The sequence below is a fragment of the Palaemon carinicauda genome, unplaced genomic scaffold (genome assembly GCF_036898095.1).
Source record: "Palaemon carinicauda isolate YSFRI2023 unplaced genomic scaffold, ASM3689809v2 scaffold597, whole genome shotgun sequence".
In the NCBI taxonomy this organism is placed as follows: domain Eukaryota; kingdom Metazoa; phylum Arthropoda; class Malacostraca; order Decapoda; family Palaemonidae; genus Palaemon; species Palaemon carinicauda.
In genome coordinates this window covers 73,329-96,949 of record NW_027171868.1, presented here as the reverse complement: position 1 = coordinate 96,949, position 23,621 = coordinate 73,329, and the positions used below count along the sequence as shown (strand labels likewise).

The following is a 23,621-nucleotide window of genomic DNA, read 5'->3' as shown; positions in this document are numbered from 1 at the left end:
TGTAAACTGCTTACACAGCAAAACTATTAACAAAAACTTATCAAATGTAGATTGGGAATTATAGGTCTATATATATATATATATATATATATATATATATATATATATATATATATATATATATATATATATATATATATATATATATATATATATATAACTGTCCTACAAGAAAATTACATGTTAATGTTAAAGCTAGAGACGAGAACTAAATAGAAGTATGCATGTTTTAAGAATAATAGGAATGATAAATGTTCCACATCCATAAAAAACTAAAATACATTTCGTTGATATTCAAGAAAAATATACAAATAATAGTTTTCTAACTAATATATTACTTTAGGCGAATTAAATGACCTTCTAACATAACTCTATACAACTTTCCCTTTTTATCAAGTCCCGAATAGACAGGTTTTCTTAAGAAGTTGACTTCTTACAATACAACACAAATGCCTTTCGTCTTATCATTATAAAGAAATTAATGGATAAAAGACAACAACGGTAAGTAATTAAACATATACTTAATTATAAATTAATATTTATAAATCAAATAGTTTTTTGGTTGATTAACATTGTTTTATTATGAATGAACAGATTTTCTTAAGAAGTTGACTCCTTACAATACAACATGAATGCCTTTCGGCTTATCATAGTAATAAAATTAACAAATAAAAGACGATAAATGGTAATTAATTTAACATATAATTAATTAGAAATAAGTATTTATAAATTAAATAGTTTTTTAGTAGATTAACTTTGTTTTATTTACATGAATGATAGTTTCTTACTATAACAAACACCTGTCATCTTTGGTTGTCTGGTTTTGTTTACAACGCAGCGGCGCAGATATTCTCTTGTCGATTACTGATTATTTTTTCCTGTTTTTCCTTCCGTTTCCAACAATTTATTTGGTAAGGAATATATTATTGATTATTATCTTTATTCATACATTTCATAAATAACGGGTGAATATTTCGGAAGAGCTTTTTATGGCGTAATATGGAGGTCCATAGCTGAGCCATTCTATTGAGCTACTGAAGGCTTATTTAGCCGTGAAATCCCATTCTATTGAGCTACTGAAGGTTTATTTAGCCGTGAATTCCCATTCCATTGAGCTACTGAAGGCTTATTTAGCCGTGAATTCCCATTCAATTGAGCTACTGAAGGTTTATTTAGCCGTGAAATCCCATTCAATTGAACTACTAAAGGCTTATTTAGTCGTGAATTCCCATTCCATTGAACTACTGAAGGTCTATTTAGCCGTGAACTCCCATTCCATTGAACTACTGAAGGCCTATTTAGCCGTGAACTCCCATTCCATTGGGCTACTGAAGGCCTATTTAGCCGTGAACTCCCATTCCATTGAACTACTGAAGGCCTATTTAGCCGTCAATTCCCATTCCATTGAACTACTGAAGGCCTATTTAGCCGTGAACTCCCATTCCATTGAACTACTGAAGGCCTATTTAGCCGTGAACTCCCATTCCATTGAACTACTGAAGGCCTATTTAGCCGTGAACTCCCATTCCATTGAACTACTGAAGGCCTATTTAGCCGTGAACTCCCATTCCATTGGGCTACTGAAGGCCTATTTAGCCGTGAACTCCCATTCCATTGGGCTACTGAAGGCCTATTTAGCCGTGAACTCCCATTCCATTGGGCTACTAAAGGTCTATTTAGCCTTGAATTCCCATTCCATTGAGCTCCTTAAGGGCTATTTAGCCGTGAATTCCCATTCCATTGGGCTACTAAAGGTCTATTTAGCCTTGAATTCCCATTCCATTGAGCTCCTTAAGGCCTATTTAGCCGTGAACTCCCATTCCATTGGGCTACTGAAGGCCTATTTAGCCGTGAACTCCCATTCCATTGGGCTACTGAAGGCCTATTTAGCCGTGAACTCCCATTCCATTGGGCTACTGAAGGCCTATTTAGCCGTGAACTCCCATTCCATTGGGCTACTGAAGGCCTATTTAGCCGTGAACTCCCATTCCATTGGGCTACTGAAGGCCTATTTAGCCGTGAACTCCCATTCCATTGGGCTACTAAAGGTCTATTTAGCCTTGAATTCCCATTCCATTGAGCTCCTTAAGGGCTATTTAGCCGTGAATTCCCATTCCATTGGGCTACTAAAGGTCTATTTAGCCTTGAATTCCCATTCCATTGAACTACTGAAGGCCTATTTAGCCGTCAATTCCCATTCCATTGAACTACTGAAGGCCTATTTAGCCGTGAACTCCCATTCCATTGAACTACTGAAGGCCTATTTAGCCGTGAACTCCCATTCCATTGAACTACTGAAGGCCTATTTAGCCGTGAACTCCCATTCCATTGAACTACTGAAGGCCTATTTAGCCGTGAACTCCCATTCCATTGAACTACTGAAGGCCTATTTAGCCGTGAACTCCCATTCCATTGGGCTACTGAAGGCCTATTTAGCCGTGAACTCCCATTCCATTGAACTACTGAAGGCCTATTTAGCCGTGAACTCCCATTCCATTGAACTACTGAAGGCCTATTTAGCCGTGAACTCCCATTCCATTGGGCTACTGAAGGCCTATTTAGCCGTGAACTCCCATTCCATTGAACTACTGAAGGCCTATTTAGCCGTGAACTCCCATTCCATTGAACTACTGAAGGCCTATTTAGCCGTGAACTCCCATTCCATTGGGCTACTGAAGGCCTATTTAGCCGTGAACTCCCATTCCATTGAACTACTGAAGGCCTATTTAGCCGTGAACTCCCATTCCATTGAACTACTGAAGGCCTATTTAGCCGTGAACTCCCATTCCATTGAACTACTGAAGGCCTATTTAGCCGTGAACTCCCATTCCATTGAACTACTGAAGGCCTATTTAGCCGTGAACTCCCATTCCATTGGGCTACTAAAGGTCTATTTATCCGTGAATTTCCATTCCATTGGGCTACTGAAGGTCTATTTAGCCGTGAATTCTCAGAATTATGTCCCGCCCTACCTCAAGCATTGGCGGGATTCAATATTACAAATGGATAAGATTGCACTGCAAAAACAGCATATTGTATGTGGTTTTGGCTAAACCCTTAGGCTACTAACTTCTTTTGACGTAACACGCCCCATATACTGATATAAAAGTATAGGCACCCATACAGAAAAAAATTTTTCCGGTGGTATATATGACGACAACCATGTCCCATAACACCCTTATATTGAACCCTATTGCTTAGAATACGACAGTCTAGGGGTGTCGCAGGGGGGGGGAATCCTCCCAACCTGTTCGGTAAGGACACGGCTTATAGGTTAGATTAGGTGGGGAAGTTTATGTTAGGCGGTATTCTATGCATGTGGAGGTCCTGTCCGTTGTTATACAAAGGCTCCAACTGAAATATTTTGTCGGTAAATATGATATTTAATTAATATTTTAGATTTTTGTACACATCAACTGTATATAAAGTTCCACTGATTCTTCCGCGATCGTTACCTGTAAAGTTGCAGAATACACTGGCTATATGTTATTTTCTTAGGATGATACTTTATTTTCTTGTGGAACTAGAATTCACTATAAGAAATGGACGAGCGCTGGCTAGTTTGGCATTTTTCTATTTATGTTTAATTGGGGTTGGGACATACACTGTAATAACATATCTATCGGTTAATTGTAATGTGGTTTATTTTTCACTCTAACTTAATTGTTTACATTTGAGAGACTGATGTGTGTTATTGCAAATGCATTGGGTCCGATTGGTTTGGGGAGCTTTCTGTGTATTTACTAGGATATATCTGTCAGTTGTGTTTTTTAAACAGTTAACAGCTTATAAGTACTTGTTCATAAGTTGATGGATGTGCTTTTACAACACCTATCCTCTCCCTTTTCTCTTCAGTTTCATGGTGTCATCCGTATGTACAGGTTGTTCCCTGAAGGAGTGGAAGATATATTCCCTCTTTTTCAGGCAAAATAAACCTTCATATAAGTTCTTACAGAAACATGGAGTCATCCCTTCAGACGTTCAATCCCCTTCCTGCCAACAGCCGTGCATCTTTAGACCTCACATCAATCAGTATGCTTGTAATCGATCAGTCAAAGTCGCTTAGAATGGAAAGAGTCGTGCATGCGGTTTTTCCGTAACCTAATTTAAGGGAACTTTCTTGAAAAATGCTCACATTCAAGCGTGGGAAATACTCCTGTTTGTGAATCTTTTCTTTCAAAGGTACATTTTGCACGGCACTATTACCTATAACCTTGGTTGGACATTACAAACTTTGATTAACTGGAAGTCTTATTTTTCTGAAGTAACGGAAAATTACTGTCAGAGCTTAACCGGCTATTGGTGGGCCTAGCATTGTTGTCGAAGGGGATGAATCCAAGTTTGGGAGGTCGAAATGTAACAGAGGTAGACCTTTGTGGTGTTTGGTGGCAAGGAGCGGGAGAGCAAAATAATGTTAGTCGTTCCTTTGGTAGATCAACTAAGAAATGCAGAGACGTTTGTGCCCTTGATAAAACGTTATATCAAGGCGGGGAACGTAATCCACAGTGATTCCTGGAAAGGGTACAAAGTTCTCGCCACTGAGATGCGTACCTCTCTGTAAATCATTCCTGAGACGGGTGCACATACCCAAAACATCGAAAGATTGTGGGGAGATATCGAAAGTTACGTTCTCCATGATTGAATGGAAAAAGAATATTTTATTCAATATTTATCATGTTATGTCTTAATAAAAATGATTATAAAATGTATTCTAAATGTTCAGTTTCAATTTTCAAAAAGTAGTAAACTAAAGTATGTTGATTTCCCCAGCACAAGAGGTCCGAGCAGTTATATTATTTCCTGCTTCAAGCTGCATCCCCAACCACCTAACACAGGGTCAGCCGTAGTTCTCCCACCGTCGACGCAGGACCCCTGATCTTTGATCTCCCAAACTTAAGGTAAGGATTTGTGTTGAAAACATTCTCCATTTAGTATAGCCTATATGTAAAAGTAGAAAATATCCCCAAGCTAGTGACCCACAAGGCTGGCGTACACAGCACATCCATGTACCGCTTGCCAGAACAGACGATCAGTGAAGTAATGTAAATTTTGGGAGTGCAATGATTCACGATGGAACAAAAACCATTAGAAATAATGACCCAAAGGGCTGGCATGTTTAAAGGTAGAGGCAAGGGACAGTGACATTGCCTTATCAAACAGGAGAATGCCTTAGAGACTGACCATATATACACATGATCAGTACCCAAGCTCAGACCAAGGAGGGCCAGCCAATGGCTGTTGATGACTGAGCAGATAGACTTATAGGCTCCCCCAAACCCTCCATCCTTAGCTCAAAAGGATGGTGAGGCTGCAGCGATCAAAGGAACTAAAGAGTTTGAGTGGGACTCGAACCCCATTCTGGCGTTCACCAGTCAGGGACGTTACTACATCCATTTGTGATTTTGTATGATTTGTTATAAGTGGCAGCCTTGATACTTCTCTCAGTTCCATATTATGCCTTTTATATAGCAAGATTTATTACAGTACGTACTTTTTTTTAGTACTATACTTAGGGAACTTCATTAGCCTCCCCACTTGTAGTGGTAAGAGGTAGTTTCAGTGTAAGTGCTAGAACTAAGGTGGCCATGCGTCGGGCCACATTGTGACCATGCAAAGGTCAGTACCTGCACGTAAGTGTAACTAGGGAAGTGCTTAGTCTGCATATCTTACCTTTTAGATTAAATGGTTGAAGCAATGAACATCATTAAGTGTTAATTACGGTAATTCTATTATGAAAATTGCTTTACATGTTGGCAATAATATTATGGAAATGTATGAGTTTGATAACAAGAAATATTAGAATAAATTTGGAAAGTGACATGATAAAATCTCAGAGACTCAATAATTTATTACTAGAGATGTATAACTACGCTTTATCTAACCGGAAGAGAAGTTAATGTAAGGAAAGTCGCAGTTTGATCTTTGGTTCATTCCAGGTCTAATGGTATGGAGGACTCAGACGGAGTTTCGAGTGGTGGTGTTCCCGACATCACTCAGTTCCTCAGCGTGTGCATGGCCGAAGACGACGTAGTTAACGGCGATGAGGACTGCGTCGTTGGGGTCGAAGAAGAGGCCGAGCTGTCGGATCTGAACGAAGAGCCGAGAGACGAGACGGAATACAAAGAAGATGACGTGATGGTGAAGGTAGAAGAGCCAATCCACTCCGATTATGAAGAAGATCCGGAGAAATACAATTATTGCATGGCGGTGCAGTATAACGACGAGTTTAGGACTATGTTGGAGAATTCTTTCATGATAAAGCAAGAAGGTGAGCTAAGAAATAAGGATGTCTGTTTATTTATTTGATGGAGGTTTGCGTAATACAAACCTTTGACCATTAACAGGAGTGTTGGTAAGCCCAGAACGGCCATTAAGCTTTTTAACGAGGTAAGAATAGGTGGCTGTCAGCAGGTGGTTAGGGCCCGCCCAGCCAGCAGGTATATAATTTGTTTGTAGTTAACTACCTCGTTAAATTTCAACAGCCATTCCACCCTTCGCGGAGGACCTACTCCTATTAAAAGAATTGTTAGTACTATAGTTAGGAAAATTACAAATTACTTTAAAAATTTGTGATTTCACCGTAGCTGTACTTTGAGAAGGCCACATCTTTCTATGTCAACATGGAGTGCCAGTGACACCAAGCTCTCTGAGGCTTTATTTGACATTGAGACACATCAACTGATTTGGAATGTGCACAGATATACATGAACGAAACCTATGTTGTTAAGAGGCGTTTCTCTTGAATATAATCTGTGAAAAGTTTCCTGTTAGTGAGGGATAGTAGCCAAGCAGTTGTTCTCAATAGGGAAGTTTTGTAGTATCGGGTGTGGAAGGATAAGAATGATGATTATTATTATTATTATTATTATTATTATTATTATTATTATTACTATTACTATTACTACTATTATTATTACTACAGTACTACTACTGGCTAAGCTACCACTCTAGTTGGTAGAGCAGGATGTTATAATCCAAAGGGCTCCAACAGAGAAAAATAGCCCAGTGAGTAAGGGAAATATGGAAATAAATTAACTACAAGAGAAGTAGATGAACAATTAAAATAACATATTTTAAGAACAGTAACAACATTAGAATAGATCTTTCATAAATAAACTGTAAATAGAGACTTACGTCAGGCTGTTCAACATAGAAACATTCGCAGCAACTTTGAACTTTTGAAGTTAGACCGATTCAACTACCTGATTACGAAGCACCTGGTGTGGAAGGATTTTAAAATTTTTAGGCCCGTGTACGCTAATTTGATGCTGATAATCACTGGTAGAATTAGAATTGTCTATCATGATCTTGTATATGTAGTATTACTCCCAGATATATAACTTATGCAGTCTTGTTATTGTTCAGTAAAAGAAATGTGGAAGAAAATAAACTTGTACCCATTTTTCAATATTTAACTTAGCCGGTGATTATAATAGCTGCAACTCTGTTGCTCGACAGAAAAACTCTACGGAAAAATTCGCCAGCGATCGCTACACAGGTAGGGGGTGTACTCAACAGCGCCATCTGTCGTTCAGATACCCAGTACTCATTGAAAACAAAGAACTCAATTTTCTCTCTGTCGAGCTATCGACAAGACGCTCTTATTCGCCGTTGCCAAACTGGAGTTTTTTCACAACTAATTGGTGAAGTACTTTATTCTAGTTTTGAGCTTTCGCTATGCAGGTGTTTTATCTTCATCTTAAATCTTGAACTCGTTTTGGATAGATTTAATTATGGTGACAAAGAGAGTATGGACTTTCTTTCACTTTTAAATGGCCGACCCTTCCCTTAAACGGAAGTGTGTTTAGGCTATTAGTAATTCTTATCACGTTATAGATTTTCCTCTATATATTTTATATCTCTCCGCCTTTATTAGGCCTCTTCGATTAACTTTCCATTTATTATAAACATATAAAAATAAATTTTAATGTTTTGTTTATATAGACCTTTCCTGAGAGTAGGCGGTCCTAACTTGGTAACCGAAGTTAATCAACGTTGAGCCCTTTATATCGTAATTAGCTTTTAGAGAGCTAAGGATTTAAAACTTTTTAAATGTAATATTTTATGAAAGAATTTCTTTGATAGTCTTCGTACTGTTTTCAAAGATGAACTAACGTTTAGTTTTTTTATGCTACGCAGTTGTTGACGTTCAGGACGTTCAACATGCGCTCTATCGTTACGATAGAGAGAGAGTGTATCACGGTTTCACTTTGCAGTAAGAGTAAATCGATTCTGACGTTTTGTTCATTCTTTCTTAGCTTAAATGTTTTAAATTCTAATTTAAAGGAACTTTTTATTGAAAAACCTTTCAGTTTTTTCCTTTAGTCAAATAACATTTTTTTTTTTGACGAAATATAATTGGGCTCTTCTCTTAGGTGCGAAATCAAGAGAGAAAGAGAGAGAGAGATAGAGACGGAGGGAGAGAGAGGAGAGAAAACGTTCCGTTCAAGCGGGTAACGTTGTTCTCGTGTTACTCGCGTCCCTAGTCGCTGTACGGGGAGGAAGGATAAACGTTTTTAGGTTTTTATTCTCGTCCCCAGGCTATGTGCGGTGAGAGATTGAAAACGTAGTTATATGAACTAGTGTTTAGTCTCTTTCCCAACCACTGATTTTTTTTATCTTAAAATATGTTTTCTGTTTTTTGCTGGTATTAATGAGCTTGCATTATACGACTGATTTCGCAATTACTACCTTTTAATGAAGGGTAGAATTGCGTGTTTCAGGTAGAAATAAGTGCAAAACAGAAAATCGAAGTGATAAAGTGATATGCGCAAAGTGTTACAGTGTTGCGTCCGAGGCGCAAAGTGTTACAGTATTGCGTCCGAGGGTTCGTCTGTTCGTGCCTGTCGTTCACCTAGTCCGGGACCTCTTACATGCTCCCAAGCCCAGGGGAGAAGTAATGTCAAACGACTTATGGGTTCGAGAGGCCTTGACCAACGAACAGACGTTTTTCCCTCTATGGTATCGGGTGTATCTTACCAAGATCTCCCCTACCATAAGACGAGAGAGACGTTGTTTCTCCTCGTCATCCGTAGGCTTTTCGCATAAGAAACCTGTCACAAGGTTTCGAAGCCCTTAAGCGAAAGTCAGTCCTTTCAGGACAGGTCCAGCATCCTGGTTACAACCATTAGGACAGCTCTGACCCTATGCAGTCATCGGATAACTGCTCGCCGCCTAACAAAAGCGTAACACAGACTCCGAGAGTCTTTTTTTTTTGTAGGCAAAGTGTTGCGGTCACAGACGTTACCCTCGTCTCTTACCACAACCATTTCCGTTGATCCTTAATGGGTTTTATGGCAAGACATGCAGTATATGCTTGCCTCCCTTATGGAAGACTATTCTACCGATTAGTCCGTTGAGTCTAGCCGTTTATCTCATCGATATCCTGGCTTTCAGCCAACCTAACGTTCCTTTGTGCTTACTGTTGACGTTGGCGTAGCTTAGTCACGTCAGTCAGGTTGTTTAGAACCACACTCGATGCGGTCTCGTGTGGTTTTTCAGCCGCATTTGGACGTTAGGCCACTTGCTGATGCTCCTGTGGACGTTCAAGACGTTCACTAACAATCGGAGTTGACTTGTTTTGACGCTGTGCGTCAACCTCCGCATTCTAGAGTCGTTTTGACTGCTCAGTCTAGGCAGTCAAAGCAGTCTCGAGTGGACGCTGTGCGTCCTCACGCACCTGTTGTGGTTGACAGTTCAGTTGTTGACAGTTCACAGACTGTCAAGCAGTTACATGACGTTGCGTTCTGGTCCGCTACTAATGCACCAGTGAGAGACTCAGCTTTTATCGGACAAGGTTCCTGTAGATGAGGAAGTTGCTGTTCTTCCTCCTACTGATATTCCCTTGTGGACTCTGTCAGATGGAGAGGAGCCTAAAGCTGCATAGCCTCCTATGGACTTTAATTAAATCATGATGATTTTTTTAAGGATCTTCGTCCGGATCTTTTGGTAACTGCTGCTCCTCGTTCGCCTAAACGTCAGAGCTTACACTAGGCCTAGCTACTTCGAAGCCGTTGTTTTTAAGCTAGTGCTCTCTCGCTCTCCTATAGAGCGTTACATTGGCTAGGCGACTGGTTTTTCACCAGGAGGAGTTTGGGGGATACAGCATTTGCTTTCCCTTCTTTTAAACTGGTTTATAGAGCGAGAGTCTGATATGACACGAGAGAAGTTCTCGGCTTGGGAGTTCATGCCTCTGCCCAGATAGACTTCTCAATTCTGGTAGACTCTCCCTGGCGCCTAGCCAGGAGACGCTCCAAGTTGTTTACAGGTCAACTTCACAGCTGTTGTCGAGCCTTTGAAGTTTTGCTGTACTATTATGTCACGCATAACAAGGCTTTCAGGGATGGTAAACGGTTCCGCCTCAGTCGCTAACCCGTCTGTTGCCACACCTGCTCCCGTAGACCCTAAATGGGCTTTGCTGCAAGACATGCAGTCCAAGCTTGCGTCCTTGATAGAGGACTTAAATGCGGAGAAGAACCTTCTGGCCAACAACCTTCCAACCGGTCGGTTGTGCGCCCTGTTGACGCTGAGGTAACCTACTCGCGTCTGCCAGTTGAGGTGGTTCCTCCACCGATGCGACCCAGTGTGGGTTGCCAGCCGCACGTTGACGTTAAGCGACGCTCGGAGGTGGTTGTTGACGTTCAGGACGTTCAACAACCAGCAGAGGTGACTTGTTTTGACGCAGTGCGTCAACCTCAGCAACCCGGTAGGGTGTTGACTGCACAACCCAGACGGTCTAGACAGTCTCGGGTTGACGCTGTGCTTCCTCGCGCACCCATGGTTGTTGACAGTTCACAGACTGTGCAGCAGTTCCATGATATTGCGTCCGGCTCCGTCACGCATCCACCAGTGCGACCGGATTCAGCGAGCCAGACGTTGCCCACTCCGTTGCCGTTTCCTCATCAGTTTCGGATGAGGAACCCTCTGATGAGGACGTTGCTGAACAACAAGACGATCAGCCCCCAGCCCTGCTATCCATCCAGAAGATGCTGAAGAAGGAACGCTGCTCAGTCAGGCTGTGGATGAGTCTGGTAGGGACGCTGTCATCCGTGGAACAATTTGTGTCACTAGGAAGACTACACCTCCGTCCTCTTCAATACCATCTAGCTTTTCACTGGAAAAAGGACAAGACGCTAGAAGCGGTCTCGATCCCGGTTTCCGAAAAGATAAAGTCTTGTCTGACTTGGTGAAAGGACAATATCAACCTAAGAGAGGGTCTTCCCCTGGCTGTTCAGACTCCCAACCACGTTCTCTTCTCGGACGTATCGGACGTAGGCTGGGGTGCGACATTAGACGGTCGGGAATGCTCGGGGATATGGAACTCGAGTCAAAGGACAATGCATTTCAACTGCAAGGAGCTACTGGCAGTACGTCTGGCCTGGAAAAGCTTCAGGTCTCTCCTTCAAGGCAAAGTGGTGGAGGTGAACTCGGACAACACCACGGCTTTGGCGTACATCTCCAAGCAAGGAGGGACCTACTCTCTGACGTTGTACGAGATCGCAAGGGACCTCCTCACCTGGTCAAAAGGTCTAAACATATCACTAGTAACGAGGTTCATCCAAGGCAACTTGAATGTCATGGCAGATTGTCTCAGTCGGAAGGGACAAATAATTCCAACAGAATGGACCCTCCACAAGGATGTATGCAAGAGACTTTGGGCCACCTGGGGCCAGCCAACCATAGATCTCTTCGCAACCTCGATGACCAAGAGGCTCCCAATATTTTGCTCACCAATCCCGGACCCAGCAGCAGTTCATATAGATGCCTTTCTCCTAGATTGGTCACATCTAGATCTATGTGCATTCCCTCCGTTCAAGATTGTCAACAAGGTACTGCAGAAGTTCGCCTCTCACGAAGGGACAAGGTTGACGCTAGTTGCTCCCCTCTGGCCCGCGAGAGAATGGTTCACCGAGGTACTTCGATGGCTAGTAGACGTTCCCAGAACACTTCCCCTAAGGGTGGACCTTCTACGTCAGCCACACGTAAAGAAGGTATACCAAGGCCTCCACGCTCTTCGTCTGACTGCCTTCAGGCTATCGAAAGACTCTCGAGAGCTAGAGGCTTTTCGAAGGAGGCAGCCAGAGCGATTGCTTGAGCAAGGAGAACATCCACCCTTAGAGTCTACCAATCGAAGTGGGAAATCTTCCGAAACTGGTGCAAGTCAGTATCCGTATCCTCGACCAGTACCTCTGTAACTCAAATAGCTGACTTCCTCTTATATCTGAGGAAAGAACGATCTCTTTCAGCTCCCACTATCAAGGGTTACAGAAGCATGTTGGCATCAGTCTTCTGTCACAGAGGCTTAGATCTTTCCAACAATAAAGATCTACAGGACCTCCTTAAGTCTTTTGAGACCACGAAGGAGCGTCGTTTGGTTACACCTGGTTGGAATTTAGACGTGGTACCAAGATTCCTTATGTCAGACAGGTTCGAACCGCTACAATCAGCCTCCCTGAAAGATCTCACCTTAAAGACTCTTTTCCTGGTATGCTTAGCCACAGCTAAAAGAGTCAGTGAGATTCATGCCTTCAGCAAGAACATCGGATTCTCATCTGAAACGGCTACATGTTCTCTACAACTTGGTTTTCTAGCCAAAAACGAGCTGCCTTCTCGACCTTGGCCAAAATCGTTCGATATTCCAAGCTTATCGTATGGTTGGAAATGAACTAGAAAGAGTCTTATGCCCTGTAAGAGCTCTTAAGTTCTAATTAAAACGAACTAAACCTTTACGAGGCCCGTCTGAATCTTTATGGTGTTCAGTTAAGAAACCATCTTTGCCTATGTCAAAGAATGCTTTATCCTATTTTATCAGACTGTTAATACGAGAAGCTCATTCCCATCTGAATGAGGAAGACCAAGCTTTGCTGAAGGTAAGGACACACGAAGTTAGAGCTGTCGCAACTTCCGTGGCCTTTAAACAAAATAGATCTCTGCGAAGTATAATCGACGCAACCTATTGGAAAAGCAAGTCAGTGTTCGCGTCTTTTTATCTTAAGGATGTCCAGTCTCTTTACGAGAACTGCTACACTCTGGGACCATTCGTAGCAGCGAGTGCAGTAGTGGGTGAGGGCTCAACCACTACAATTCCCTAATTCCATAACCTTTTTAATCTTTCTCTTGAAATGTTTTTATTGTTGTTTTTGGGTTGTCCGGAAGGCTAAGAAGCCTTTCGCATCCTAGTTGATTTGGCGGGTGGTCAAAGTCATTTCTTGAGAAGCGCCTAGATTAGAGGTTTTGATGAGGTCCTGTTGTATGGGTTGCAACCCTTGATACTTCAGCTCCTAGGGGTCGCTCAGCATCCTAAGAGGATCGCGAGGCTCCGTAAGGAAGACCTACTTAAAAAGGCAGAGTAATTGTTCAAGTCGACTTCCTTACCAGGTACCTATTTATTTTGTTTAGTTATTTTGATAACTTCTAAAATGAAATAAAAATTCTTAGCTCATATGATGTAAACATATTTTGCTGGTCTCTACCCACCACCCTGGGTGTGAATCAGCTATTATAATCACCGGCTAAGTTAAATATTGAAAAATGTTATTTTGATAATAAAATAAATTTTTGAATATACTTACCCGGTGATTATAAATTAAAGGACCCTCCCTTCCTCCCCAATAGAGACACAGTGGACCGAGGAGAAAATTGAGTTCTTTGTTTACAATGAGTAATGGGTATCTGAACGACAGATGGCGCTGTTGAGTACACCCCCTACCTGTGTAGCGATCGCTGGCAAATTTTTCCGTAGAGTTTTTCTGTCGAGCAACAGAGTTGCAGCTATTATAATCACCGGGTAAGTATATTCAAAAATTTATTTTATTATCAAAATAACATTTTGATAATAAAATAAATTTTTGAATATACTTACCCGGTGATTATAAATTAAAGGACCCTCCCTTCCTCCCCAATAGAGACGCAGTGGACAGAGGAGAAAATTGAGTTCTTTGTTTACAATGAGTACTGGGTATCTGAACGACAGATGGCGCTGTTGAGTACACCCCCTACCTGTGTAGCGATCGCTGGCGAATTTTTCCGTAGAGTTTTTCTGTCGAGCAACAGAGTTGCAGCTATTATAATCACCGGGTAAGTATATTCAAAAATTTATTTTTTTATCAAAATAACATTTTCTGAATTACAGTAACAGAGAAGTTATGGTCCAAGGTAAATAGTTACTGTAATTCCTTATTATGTATGCAAATTATATCACAGTCCGTTGCGGTGGTTTGTAGAAAATAAGGTAAAGGTAATTTGATTTTATGTATTCATGCCATTTCTCAATGTTTGCAGTTGTTTAGTGAATACTTTTTATTTACTCAATAAAAAAGAGATTATTCAACTTTGGTTTGAATTTAAATTAGTAGTGTAATTTTTAGATAAATTTTGAATTGAATTCCACTTCTTAAGTTATATTTATTATCAAATCACGAGATGGTTAAATTTGTAGTGTCATATCTGTTATTATGATTACTTTTATTATTAGTAGTAGTAGCTAAGCTACAACCCTAGTTGGAAAAGCAGGTTGCTATAAGCCCAAGGGCTCCAACAGGGAAAGTAGCCAAGTAAGAAAAGGAAATAAGGAAGCAGGTAGAATAGTGTGCTTGATTTTAGATCAATTTTAAATGTAATTCCACCTCTTAAGACATGTTTTCCATTTGCTAGATGAAGTCTTCAAGCTGTCGGGCAAAGAGTGCCTTGTATGTGGCAAAACAGTTTCCAGAAGCAAGATGAAAGTACACATGCGTACGCACACGGGAGAGAAGCCATACGAGTGTGACGTGTGCAACAAGCGTTTCGCCAGGTCGGATAAACTCATCACCCACAAGAGGATCCACAGCGGAGAAAAGCCCCACGTGTGTTTCTGTGGGAAGCAGTTCCGACGGCTGGATCACCTGAAGGATCACATCAAAACGCACGACCTCAACGATGCGGACCGAGACGCCCTGCTCGAGAAAGCTAGAAATTGCCAATTCAATGGCAACGTCAGGAAGGCCGTGACCACGCAAGTACGTCCGCCCGGCGCCTTCACTTGTACGGAGTGCGGCATGTCGTTCACCCAGAGCTACAAGTTCAAACGTCACTTGCGCGTACACACCGGAGAAAAGCCGTACGTCTGTTTCTGCGGTAATAAGTACACTCGTTCGGAAGGGCTGCGCAGGCATCAGTTGAACTTCCACGGCCTTGATAAAAACAATTGTGTAGTAGGTGAGGTGCCGATAAGATTATTTCCGGAGGTCATTTTGCAAGTGGACCAACAGCTCCCCGGCAACGTGGAATTGAATGCTCCCGGAAGTTTAGAGACCCTAGTGAAGGCAGAGCACGACGAGACTGATGCCGAGCTCAGTCATGAAGTTGTCTTGGAGAGGGTGGACGGAATAGAAGGCTCGGAATCGGAAGGGGGTTACAACAATCTCGGCGAAGCTGATCTGGATGACAGCATGAGTCAGAGTGGTATGTATAACTTTTTATTTAGTGAGTTCTGTAAAGTTAGATTCTTAGCAGATTGTGATATACTTTATCTTGTTATTAGAAAATAATTGTCTTGGAAGTTATGAAGACTGTTGAAATAAGTTATTTGTTCATACACAAATACAAACCCTCGTGTTTCAATAGGAGTATTGTATTTCTTTTGTGAAGTTGGGACAGTCATTGGAAATTTATCGAGCTACATATAACTACCGTTGGGTGGTGGGTAAACCCCACTCTCCTGTCAGGCCGCTAGACAGTCGGTTTTGACTTCGGCTACGGCAGTACACATGCACCCTTGCTGCCTTTCAAATCTTGACTTGAACATTTTAGCTTTTGCCTTCTAGAGTAAATAGATAAGTGTGCAACCATGCTGTTGTATTAGGGTTAACATGGATAAAATAAATGAAAAGTACTACTGTATATTATGGAGTAGTTTCTGGACAATATAATACAGTACCACAAATGTGTGGCAGGTTTATATTTATTATTGTTATTGTTATTATTACTTGCTAAGCTACAACCCTAGTTGGAAAAGCAGGATGCTATAAGGCCAGGAGCTCCAACAGGGAAAATAACCCAGTGAGGAAAGGAAACAAGGAAAAATAAAATATCTTAAGAACAGTAACATCATCTAAATAAATATTTCCTATATAAACTATAAAAACTTTAACAAAACAAAAGAAGAGAAACTAGATAAAACAGTGTGCCCGAGTGTACCCTCAAGCAAGAGAACTCTAACTTGTTTGTAATCTCTTCACCCTTATTCATTTTTGAAGGGAGCTCATTGCTGTTTGCAGTCATCCCCTTGGTATGTCTGGCAGTTTGACAATGACAACTTAAACCCAAGGAAGTTTATATTCCTTGGGCATCAATGGTCTACTGTTAGCGGAGCAGTGTCTCTTACTGCCAGGACTTCTAAGACTGCCCTTGTGTCGTCTGCATGACTCCTCCTTTCAGCTGTGGCACCTGTTGGTGTTGTCTCTGCTGCTTCAGTAGAGGGCCCTTTGGTCTTTCTCTATTCTAGCATCGTCATTGGTTTTCGAAAAAGGCCAGCAAGAAGCAGCAAGTGTGCTCCTCCTCCCCTTCTAGTTCTTCCTCCTCCTGGGCCTTGTCTTTGTTATATTCTTCAGATGTTGTTATTTCTAAGAATAAAAAGAAAATAACATAAGTCAAGGAAGATAAATCGATAGGAGTCGTGCAAGACTCCGATGGTTCTCTCCCTACTTACGAGTGAAAGAGACAGTGCGGGACCGAAAACTAAGTTTGGAATGCGTTAGAGTACTAGGTACAGGAGTTTATGCTATTGCTTTATTGCTGCTCAGTCTTGTATTAATTTATTATGCAGAAAGGAATCAATTATTATTAAAAGGAAATAATTAGATGATGGAGGGCACCATCTTCCTCCTCTTCCGTCCCCGGGACGATTCTGGTACACCTCGGTCTCTGCCCCTGATGATACTTTGGTTATGAAGGGATGGAAATTGGCTCGTGTCGGGAGAGAGGAAATAGCGATTGGTCTACAGTACTGTATTCGCTTTTACAACTAACGAGACATTTGAATTCACAGCACACCTCGCTCTGAGGAAATGCACCCTGTCACGCCCTTACTGCGCGGCGAGTTCCTGTGTGTAGTCCTGCTCACCACTTCTGCAATCTCTCCCTACACTATCTGTTTGGTTACTTGTCGCACAGCAATTGTGTGACAAGGTGCACTTCGTCAGAGTGAGGCGTGCCTTCAATTCCTGTGTCCGGCTATACATTATCACCTTTGACCTGTTATTTCCCCATATGGCCAGTCCACGCGCTAGGAAGTTGTTATGCTCTCGTTTGACCGGGAACCAGAGCAAGTCGGTGTTTAGTTAACTAATAGGAAAGGATTCAGGTTTGTCTATTGTCAGGAAAAGTACAAATTACTTTTAAAGATTTATGATAGTCTCTTGGTTTTAGTATTTAGGAAGGATTTTCTTTTAGCTTTTTTTCTATGATAATGAATGACTTTTATAACAGAAATTTGAATTGGTCCAGCGTCGAAAATCAACTTTCTACTGGAAGGTATCGAGTAGGTCTTTACTGGCCCTGTTGGTGTACCAATGACTTTTTAGAACTGGCAATAGGTCTTGTGTTAAAGTGGCTTCAAGTGTTCTAACATGAGATTCATCTATTCCTTGTCTTTGAAGGGCTTTCATTACTGCTGAAGTTTTGGCAGAATCATTATGATATTGTAGTAATTTTCTTCTGGATTTTCAGGTACAGTTCTGGTGTAGCTTTGATAATCCCTTTTTTGTAGGTAAATTAGTCTGAAAGAGTTGAGCAGTTGTTGTAGGATTATCATGTAAAATCCTTTCTAATTTTGATGTATTTTAGGTACTGTACTGCCAGCATGTCATCAGTCAGTTTTGTATACGTACCTCTTTATTTTCAGGGGACTTGTCCAATAAAGACTGCCCTATTTGTGGGAAAAGTGTATCAAGGAGCAAAATAAAAGTCCACTTGAGAACACACACCGGTGAGAAACCGTTTCAGTGCGACATATGCAACAAGAGCTTCGCGCGCTCTGATAAGCTCACGTGCCACAAAAGGATCCACACGGGTGAGAAACCTTACATCTGCTTCTGCGGGAAGCGGTTCAGCCGAATAGATCACATGAAAATGCACGCCGCCATACACAAGGTGGACGGCAATAGACTCGATGTTATGCTGGAGGAAGCCAGAAATAAGGACTTGATAAGCAGGGGACTTCCTTTGCCTATCCACTCTACCTCCCCATTTACCTGCTCCTACTGTGGGGTGACTTTCACCCAGAGTTATAAGTATAAGCGGCACTTGCGCGTCCACACGGGAGAGAAGCCGTACGAATGCTTCTGCGGTAGTCGTTACTCGCGTTCTGAAAGGCTCCGCAGGCATCAGATCAAGTGTCACGGATTCCCAGAGAAAATCGTCTCCCGGAATGGGGTTTCAACGAACGTGATGCCCGAGGTTTTATTGCAGGTTAAGGAGCCCGTAAGCGGTGTTTCCTTCGAGGTGAATGAAGCCGGTATGTTAGAAGCCACGAATTGTAACGCTCAGCCGGAAGTCAAATCAGAAATGGGTGTTAATATTGGCAGTGCAATTCCTCCACCTTCTTTTGGGACTTTAGCAGATATCGAGCACGTCATGAGGGAAGTGATCGTGGAGCAGGTGTCCCAGCCAAAACCGAAGCCCGTTAAAGAAAGTGGAGTACACTGCTGTGAATTCTGTCCGAAGACTTTCAAAAAAGCTCACAAACTAGGTCTTCATCGAAGAATTCACACAGGGGAGAAACCTCACCTCTGCTCTTCGTGCGGCAAGGCCTTTGCTCGTAGAGATCACATGCTAAAGCACATGAACATACATTTGAAAAGAAGGAAATTCTCACTGATGAATGCTGCGAATGCAGGGGCTGAAGGACAGAATCTCTTTGCGAATTCCTCGAATGTAGAGGGTGAAGAAGACCTTAGGTCCTGTGAAAACATCACCGACACAGAGGTCGAGGAACATAATTCAAGTGTGGACGATGCGAAGATGGATGGAAATCCCGACGAAGAGGATGGGGATTCAGAGCGGGAGAAAATGCAGGGCGAAGAAAGTGACACCACCGAAAATAAGGAGGGGGACGCGACCCAGATCAAAACGGAGGGCAAAGAATTGCACGTGTGTAATATATGTGGACATGCTTTTAGGAAGGTATATAACCTTCAGTCACACATGCAGATTCATACAGAGAGAACACTGTTTGAGTGCGGTGTTTGTAGTAAACAGTTCAAAGTGAAAAAGAATTACGAAGCACACTTACTAAATCACGAACAACAGATGGATCTCTCGGAGGAGATCATAGAGCGATCGGACCTCAAAAAAGCGCGATCTCAGCGAGCGCAGTGCACAATCTGCGGCAAGTGGTTGGTCTCCATGAGCAGTTTGGAAACGCACATGCGATCCCACACGGGGGAGAGACCGTTTCAGTGCAACGTGTGCGAACACGCTTTCATTCGGAAGTCCGACATGCTGCGGCACATGAAATCACACACGGGAGAGAGGCCTTACGAATGCATTCATTGTCTGACTACGTTTTCCAGGAAGGACAAGCTTGCATTTCATTTGAAAAAACATGAGGAAAGTACATAGTACAGTACTGTAGTTATGTCAATGGTTGATGTTTCTTATAAATGTACAGAGTATGTCTAATATAAATAAGATTTTATTGTATCCAGTATTTTATACTAGTCAAGAGTTTAGTATTTGGAATAACATAACGTTATGTAGCCAACCTTTATATACTTGTATATACAAGAGAGTTTTTGTGCACATATATTTGTATAGCTTGTTACATCGTTAATCTTAGGTCGTTGAAATGTGTCAGAGGATTATACATTTGTGGATCTGGTGCCTCCTTTCCCCGAAAATTTCTCTCTGGGTATTTTGAAGTATTGGAATTTTATCAGAATTTAAACATACTCTGTCTTCTTTTTTTCTTTTGTGGTGGGCCTCTTGTCGTCTTTGTAAATTCACAGCGTTGGTTTGTAGATATTTATTCAGATGTTTATATTAGTCGAGAACATTCTCCGAGCGTTTTCAGAAAAGATTTTCTTATATTATTTCTTCCTCGGATTTATGAAATTTATGATTTTTACTAATGCCCTTATACCTCGTCAGAGGGCGTTGATAGTGCGACCTGATAATAATATAATTGTTTTCAATTCGTACTTTTAACAGATCCTACAATTTGCAAGTTAAAAAGAGTAACCACCATGGCTTTAAGGCTCACTTTGCAAATCATTCTTTTTTTTTTTTCCTTGAAACTTTCTCTTGATGCAATAACCTCAAATGTCAAAGTTATTTTAGCTTGTTCAGCGTTTCTGGCAACTTCTGCCACACAGACTTGGTTGCTTCACAGAATGTGCTTTTGACAATTATTCTGTACAGTACTACAATTAATATTATTGAATTGATACACAATCTAATTAAATAAACATATGAAAACTTATTTGAGAAAGGTACCCATTAATATAATGATATTTTTTTTTCTCCTATAACTCACAGTGAAACGACAGATCGCAGGGGATTAGAAAAGTGTGTAATGTCGAACAAGATATTGGTCTTTTCTATGCGAAATGTGGCGACCATTTTCTATCGCTAGTTTGCTTGCCGTAATACTGTAATTCGATATTCGTTTAGCAATCTTGCACTGGGTGTAATGACGTTATTCAAAATTACAAGATACAGTGGAGTCATACCTCGGGTTACGAAATTAATTCAATCCGGAGTGGCTTGCGTAACATGATTTTTTCGTATAATGATTGATTAATTGATTGATTAATTTGAGGTTTTCCGGCATCCTGACATCTTAGGTCATTGATGCCGATTGTATAATGAAATACAATGAAATAGACTATTTCATTTGTATGATGAAATAGTCAAATATATTTGAATCATTAAATAAATTAACATCACAAATTTCGTTATGTATCCTGAGTTTTTTTCTTAAGAGACAAAAAAATCTTTGTATGTCATTTCCTACAATGAGTGTTTCGTATAAAGAAACTTTCGTATCCTGAGGTATTACTGTACTGTATTTATCTTTGGAAAATGAACTTTTACTTTATTTTGCGAGAGAAATTACGATAATGAGATTATTTGCTTTCTTGTAGGTCACAGATTGTATAAATAATGTTTATAAATACAATATATTTTAGGGGAAAGAGGCACAAATATATGCATACAGTATATATATATGTATGTGATGGATAAAGTATATATTATTTTATATGTTAGTCTGTAAAATCATTCTCGTAATAAACTTATGCAAAGTTTTTAATAATGTTGATCGCTGAATTTTTTTTTTTACAGTAGTTAAGTTTTTTGTTATTTAAGTACTGAGTATAAACTATTGTCCAACTCAAAGTTATAATTTATATCTTTAGTTTTGCAATTATGTTCTCAATTGATTATTCTTCATTCCAAGAAAATAGTATAATCCGTGTCTATATTTTAGAAGCCGTTCTTGTGAATCTACACTTTGTTAATGAACGTTTTGGAAAGTGGCTTGTCGATGTACAAGATGTTCTCTCGTCCACATTCCACTCTTAAACTGTACGTACATATGCTAATGACCAGACACCCTATGTGTGTAGTCCCTGTTCATTTAGGTGTTTAGTGTTACAATCAAAACCATATTGTAACCTGCAATTATTAAGTTAGTATTTCTTACAAGTTGAGAATGCAGAAATTGTTACAATCAAAATCATTTTGTAACCTCTGATTAAGTTTGTATTTTTTACAAGTTGAGAATGCTGAAATTATGTTACAATCAAAATCATTTTGTAACCTCCAATTAAGTTTGTATTTCTTACAAGTTGAGAGTGCAGAAATTATGTTACAATCAAAATCATTTTGTAACCTGTGATTAAGTTTGTACTTCTTACAAGTTAAGAATGCAGAAATTATGTATTTATTCATTTTATATAGAGTAATAGATTTTTATAAATTGTGCAATATATATTGTTATAGTTTATATGATTATAATGGTATTTATGTAAAGGGATCTCTAGATTTTATTGAAAAAGAATATTTATCTTTTGTTGAGAAGTCCAGCTGTTTGTCGTTTTTTATAATTTAATGTTTATATCGTGAATATGGGCTGGTGGATTCGTAATTTGAGGTTGCTGTGTTGTAAGCCAACTTCAAGATAAGGTTTTTCCGAAAGCTATGAATATGAAACATAAATGCAAGTAAGAAATATATTTATCGAAGCTCAAGCAAGGACATTGTATGGACTTTTAAGTTTTGAATAGTGTATTACCGAAATGTAATTTTAGTACCTTGATCGCTTTCGTTTTTATCGAGAAGCTAGTTGGCAGAACATTGTCGGTATTATATATCGTAAGAATCTTTTAAAAAAACTGTATTTTTAATTTTCTTGCCGACTAAATTTCGTCCCGGTAATTACGGCATGTTGAAAGTATTTCATCGCTCGTATGGTCTGTGTACTGTTTATCAAGTTTTCATTTGCTGGTTGCTTGTGATGAAATAATCTTCAGTAGAGTATAATAATTTACAGCAGTCTATTTTAACAATCTTTCAACTGAAATCTAACCGAGGCCCTTTGCATCAATGGTCGTAGATGATGATGATTCTTTCAAACCAGAAGTTATGAAAGTAAAACGGTATAGTCTCTCGCAAGTAGAACTTCAAATATGTACAGAAGGTTCTTAACTTACAAGCTTAATAGGTTCCAAGAAGTTAATGTAAGTCGAATTATTTTGCAAAATTAATTTTGTTAAATTTCGGTCTACGGTAAACCTAGCCTGACTATTCCATTCATATGATTTCCAGCTACAAAAGTCAACTAATAATCCCGTTCCATATGTAATAAATGTCAATTCATTTTATTAAATGATATAATATTGGTTTACAATATTTTTTTATCTCATTACAGTATACGAACTCTTCATAAAATATCAGAGATTTATGATTTCAGTCGAATTTGTGTTTGTATCTCCGAGTGTTTGTAAATTGAATGTTTGTGAGTTGACCCTTTTACCCCCCGTGGACGTACTGGTACGTTTCACAAAACTCGCCCCTTTACCCCCATGGACGTATTGGTACAGCCTTGCAAAAAAACAGCTATTTAAATTTTTTTTTTTTTTTTTTTTTTTGCATATTTTTGACAACTTTATGAGAAACTTCAGACATTTTCCAAAAGAATGAGACCAACCTGAACTCTCTATGACGAAAATTAAGGCTGTTGGAGCAATTTAAAAAATATATATTACAAAATGTGTTTAAAGAAAAAATAACGCCTGGGGGTTAAGGGTTGGAAAGTTCCAAATAGCCTGCGGGTAAAAGGGTTAAGGACCTTCTGTACAGCAGATTTCCCAAAACTTTTGTAAACCGTTTTCTATTGAAAGTAAACTGTCCGGTGGAATTTATTAAATTTACGTTGGCTTTAGTCAATTTTTTCATATAGAGCACGGCTATTTTGTATTCGGCAGATCTGTGTTTACGCCCGGTTAGATTCATGTTGATTGCCTTCTCAAGTACAGTAAAGGAACTAGACCTAAAGAGAAGAAATATTTTATAATTTTCTTTTTATTTATTTATATAGTCTTTAAAATAATTTATTTAAAGTTAACCCTTCTAATTTTTAT

The 23,621-nt window shown here is 40.0% G+C and overlaps 1 protein-coding gene across 2 annotated transcripts; it reads left to right on the top strand.

Annotated features, from left to right (window-relative positions):
• The first annotated feature begins 826 nt into the window (after window positions 1-826).
• On the top strand, window positions 827-23,621 carry LOC137637234 (zinc finger protein 585A-like). Of its 2 annotated transcripts, XM_068369495.1 has the most exons (5): window positions 835-911; window positions 4,771-4,898; window positions 5,937-6,268; window positions 14,653-15,441; window positions 17,882-23,621. In XM_068369495.1, the coding sequence occupies exons 3-5, from the start codon at window positions 5,947-5,949 to the stop codon at window positions 19,597-19,599; spliced, it is 2,829 nt and encodes a 942-aa protein (XP_068225596.1). In that variant the 5' UTR covers window positions 835-911; window positions 4,771-4,898; window positions 5,937-5,946; the 3' UTR covers window positions 19,600-23,621. The 2 variants fall into 2 exon arrangements, with proteins under 2 accessions (XP_068225595.1, XP_068225596.1); XM_068369494.1 differs by lacking the exon at window positions 4,771-4,898 and having other exon boundaries at window positions 827-911.

Bases quoted from the DNA above. Each gene is read 5' to 3' on its own strand.
- LOC137637234 (XM_068369494.1), top strand. From the start codon at position 5,947: ATGGAGGACTCAGACGGAGTTTCGAGTGGTGGTGTTCCCGACATCACT. The intron at 6,269-14,652 runs GTGAGCTAAGAA...TCCATTTGCTAG, and splicing joins TTTCATGATAAAGCAAGAAG to ATGAAGTCTTCAAGCTGTCG. The intron at 15,442-17,881 runs GTATGTATAACT...CTTTATTTTCAG, and splicing joins TGACAGCATGAGTCAGAGTG to GGGACTTGTCCAATAAAGAC.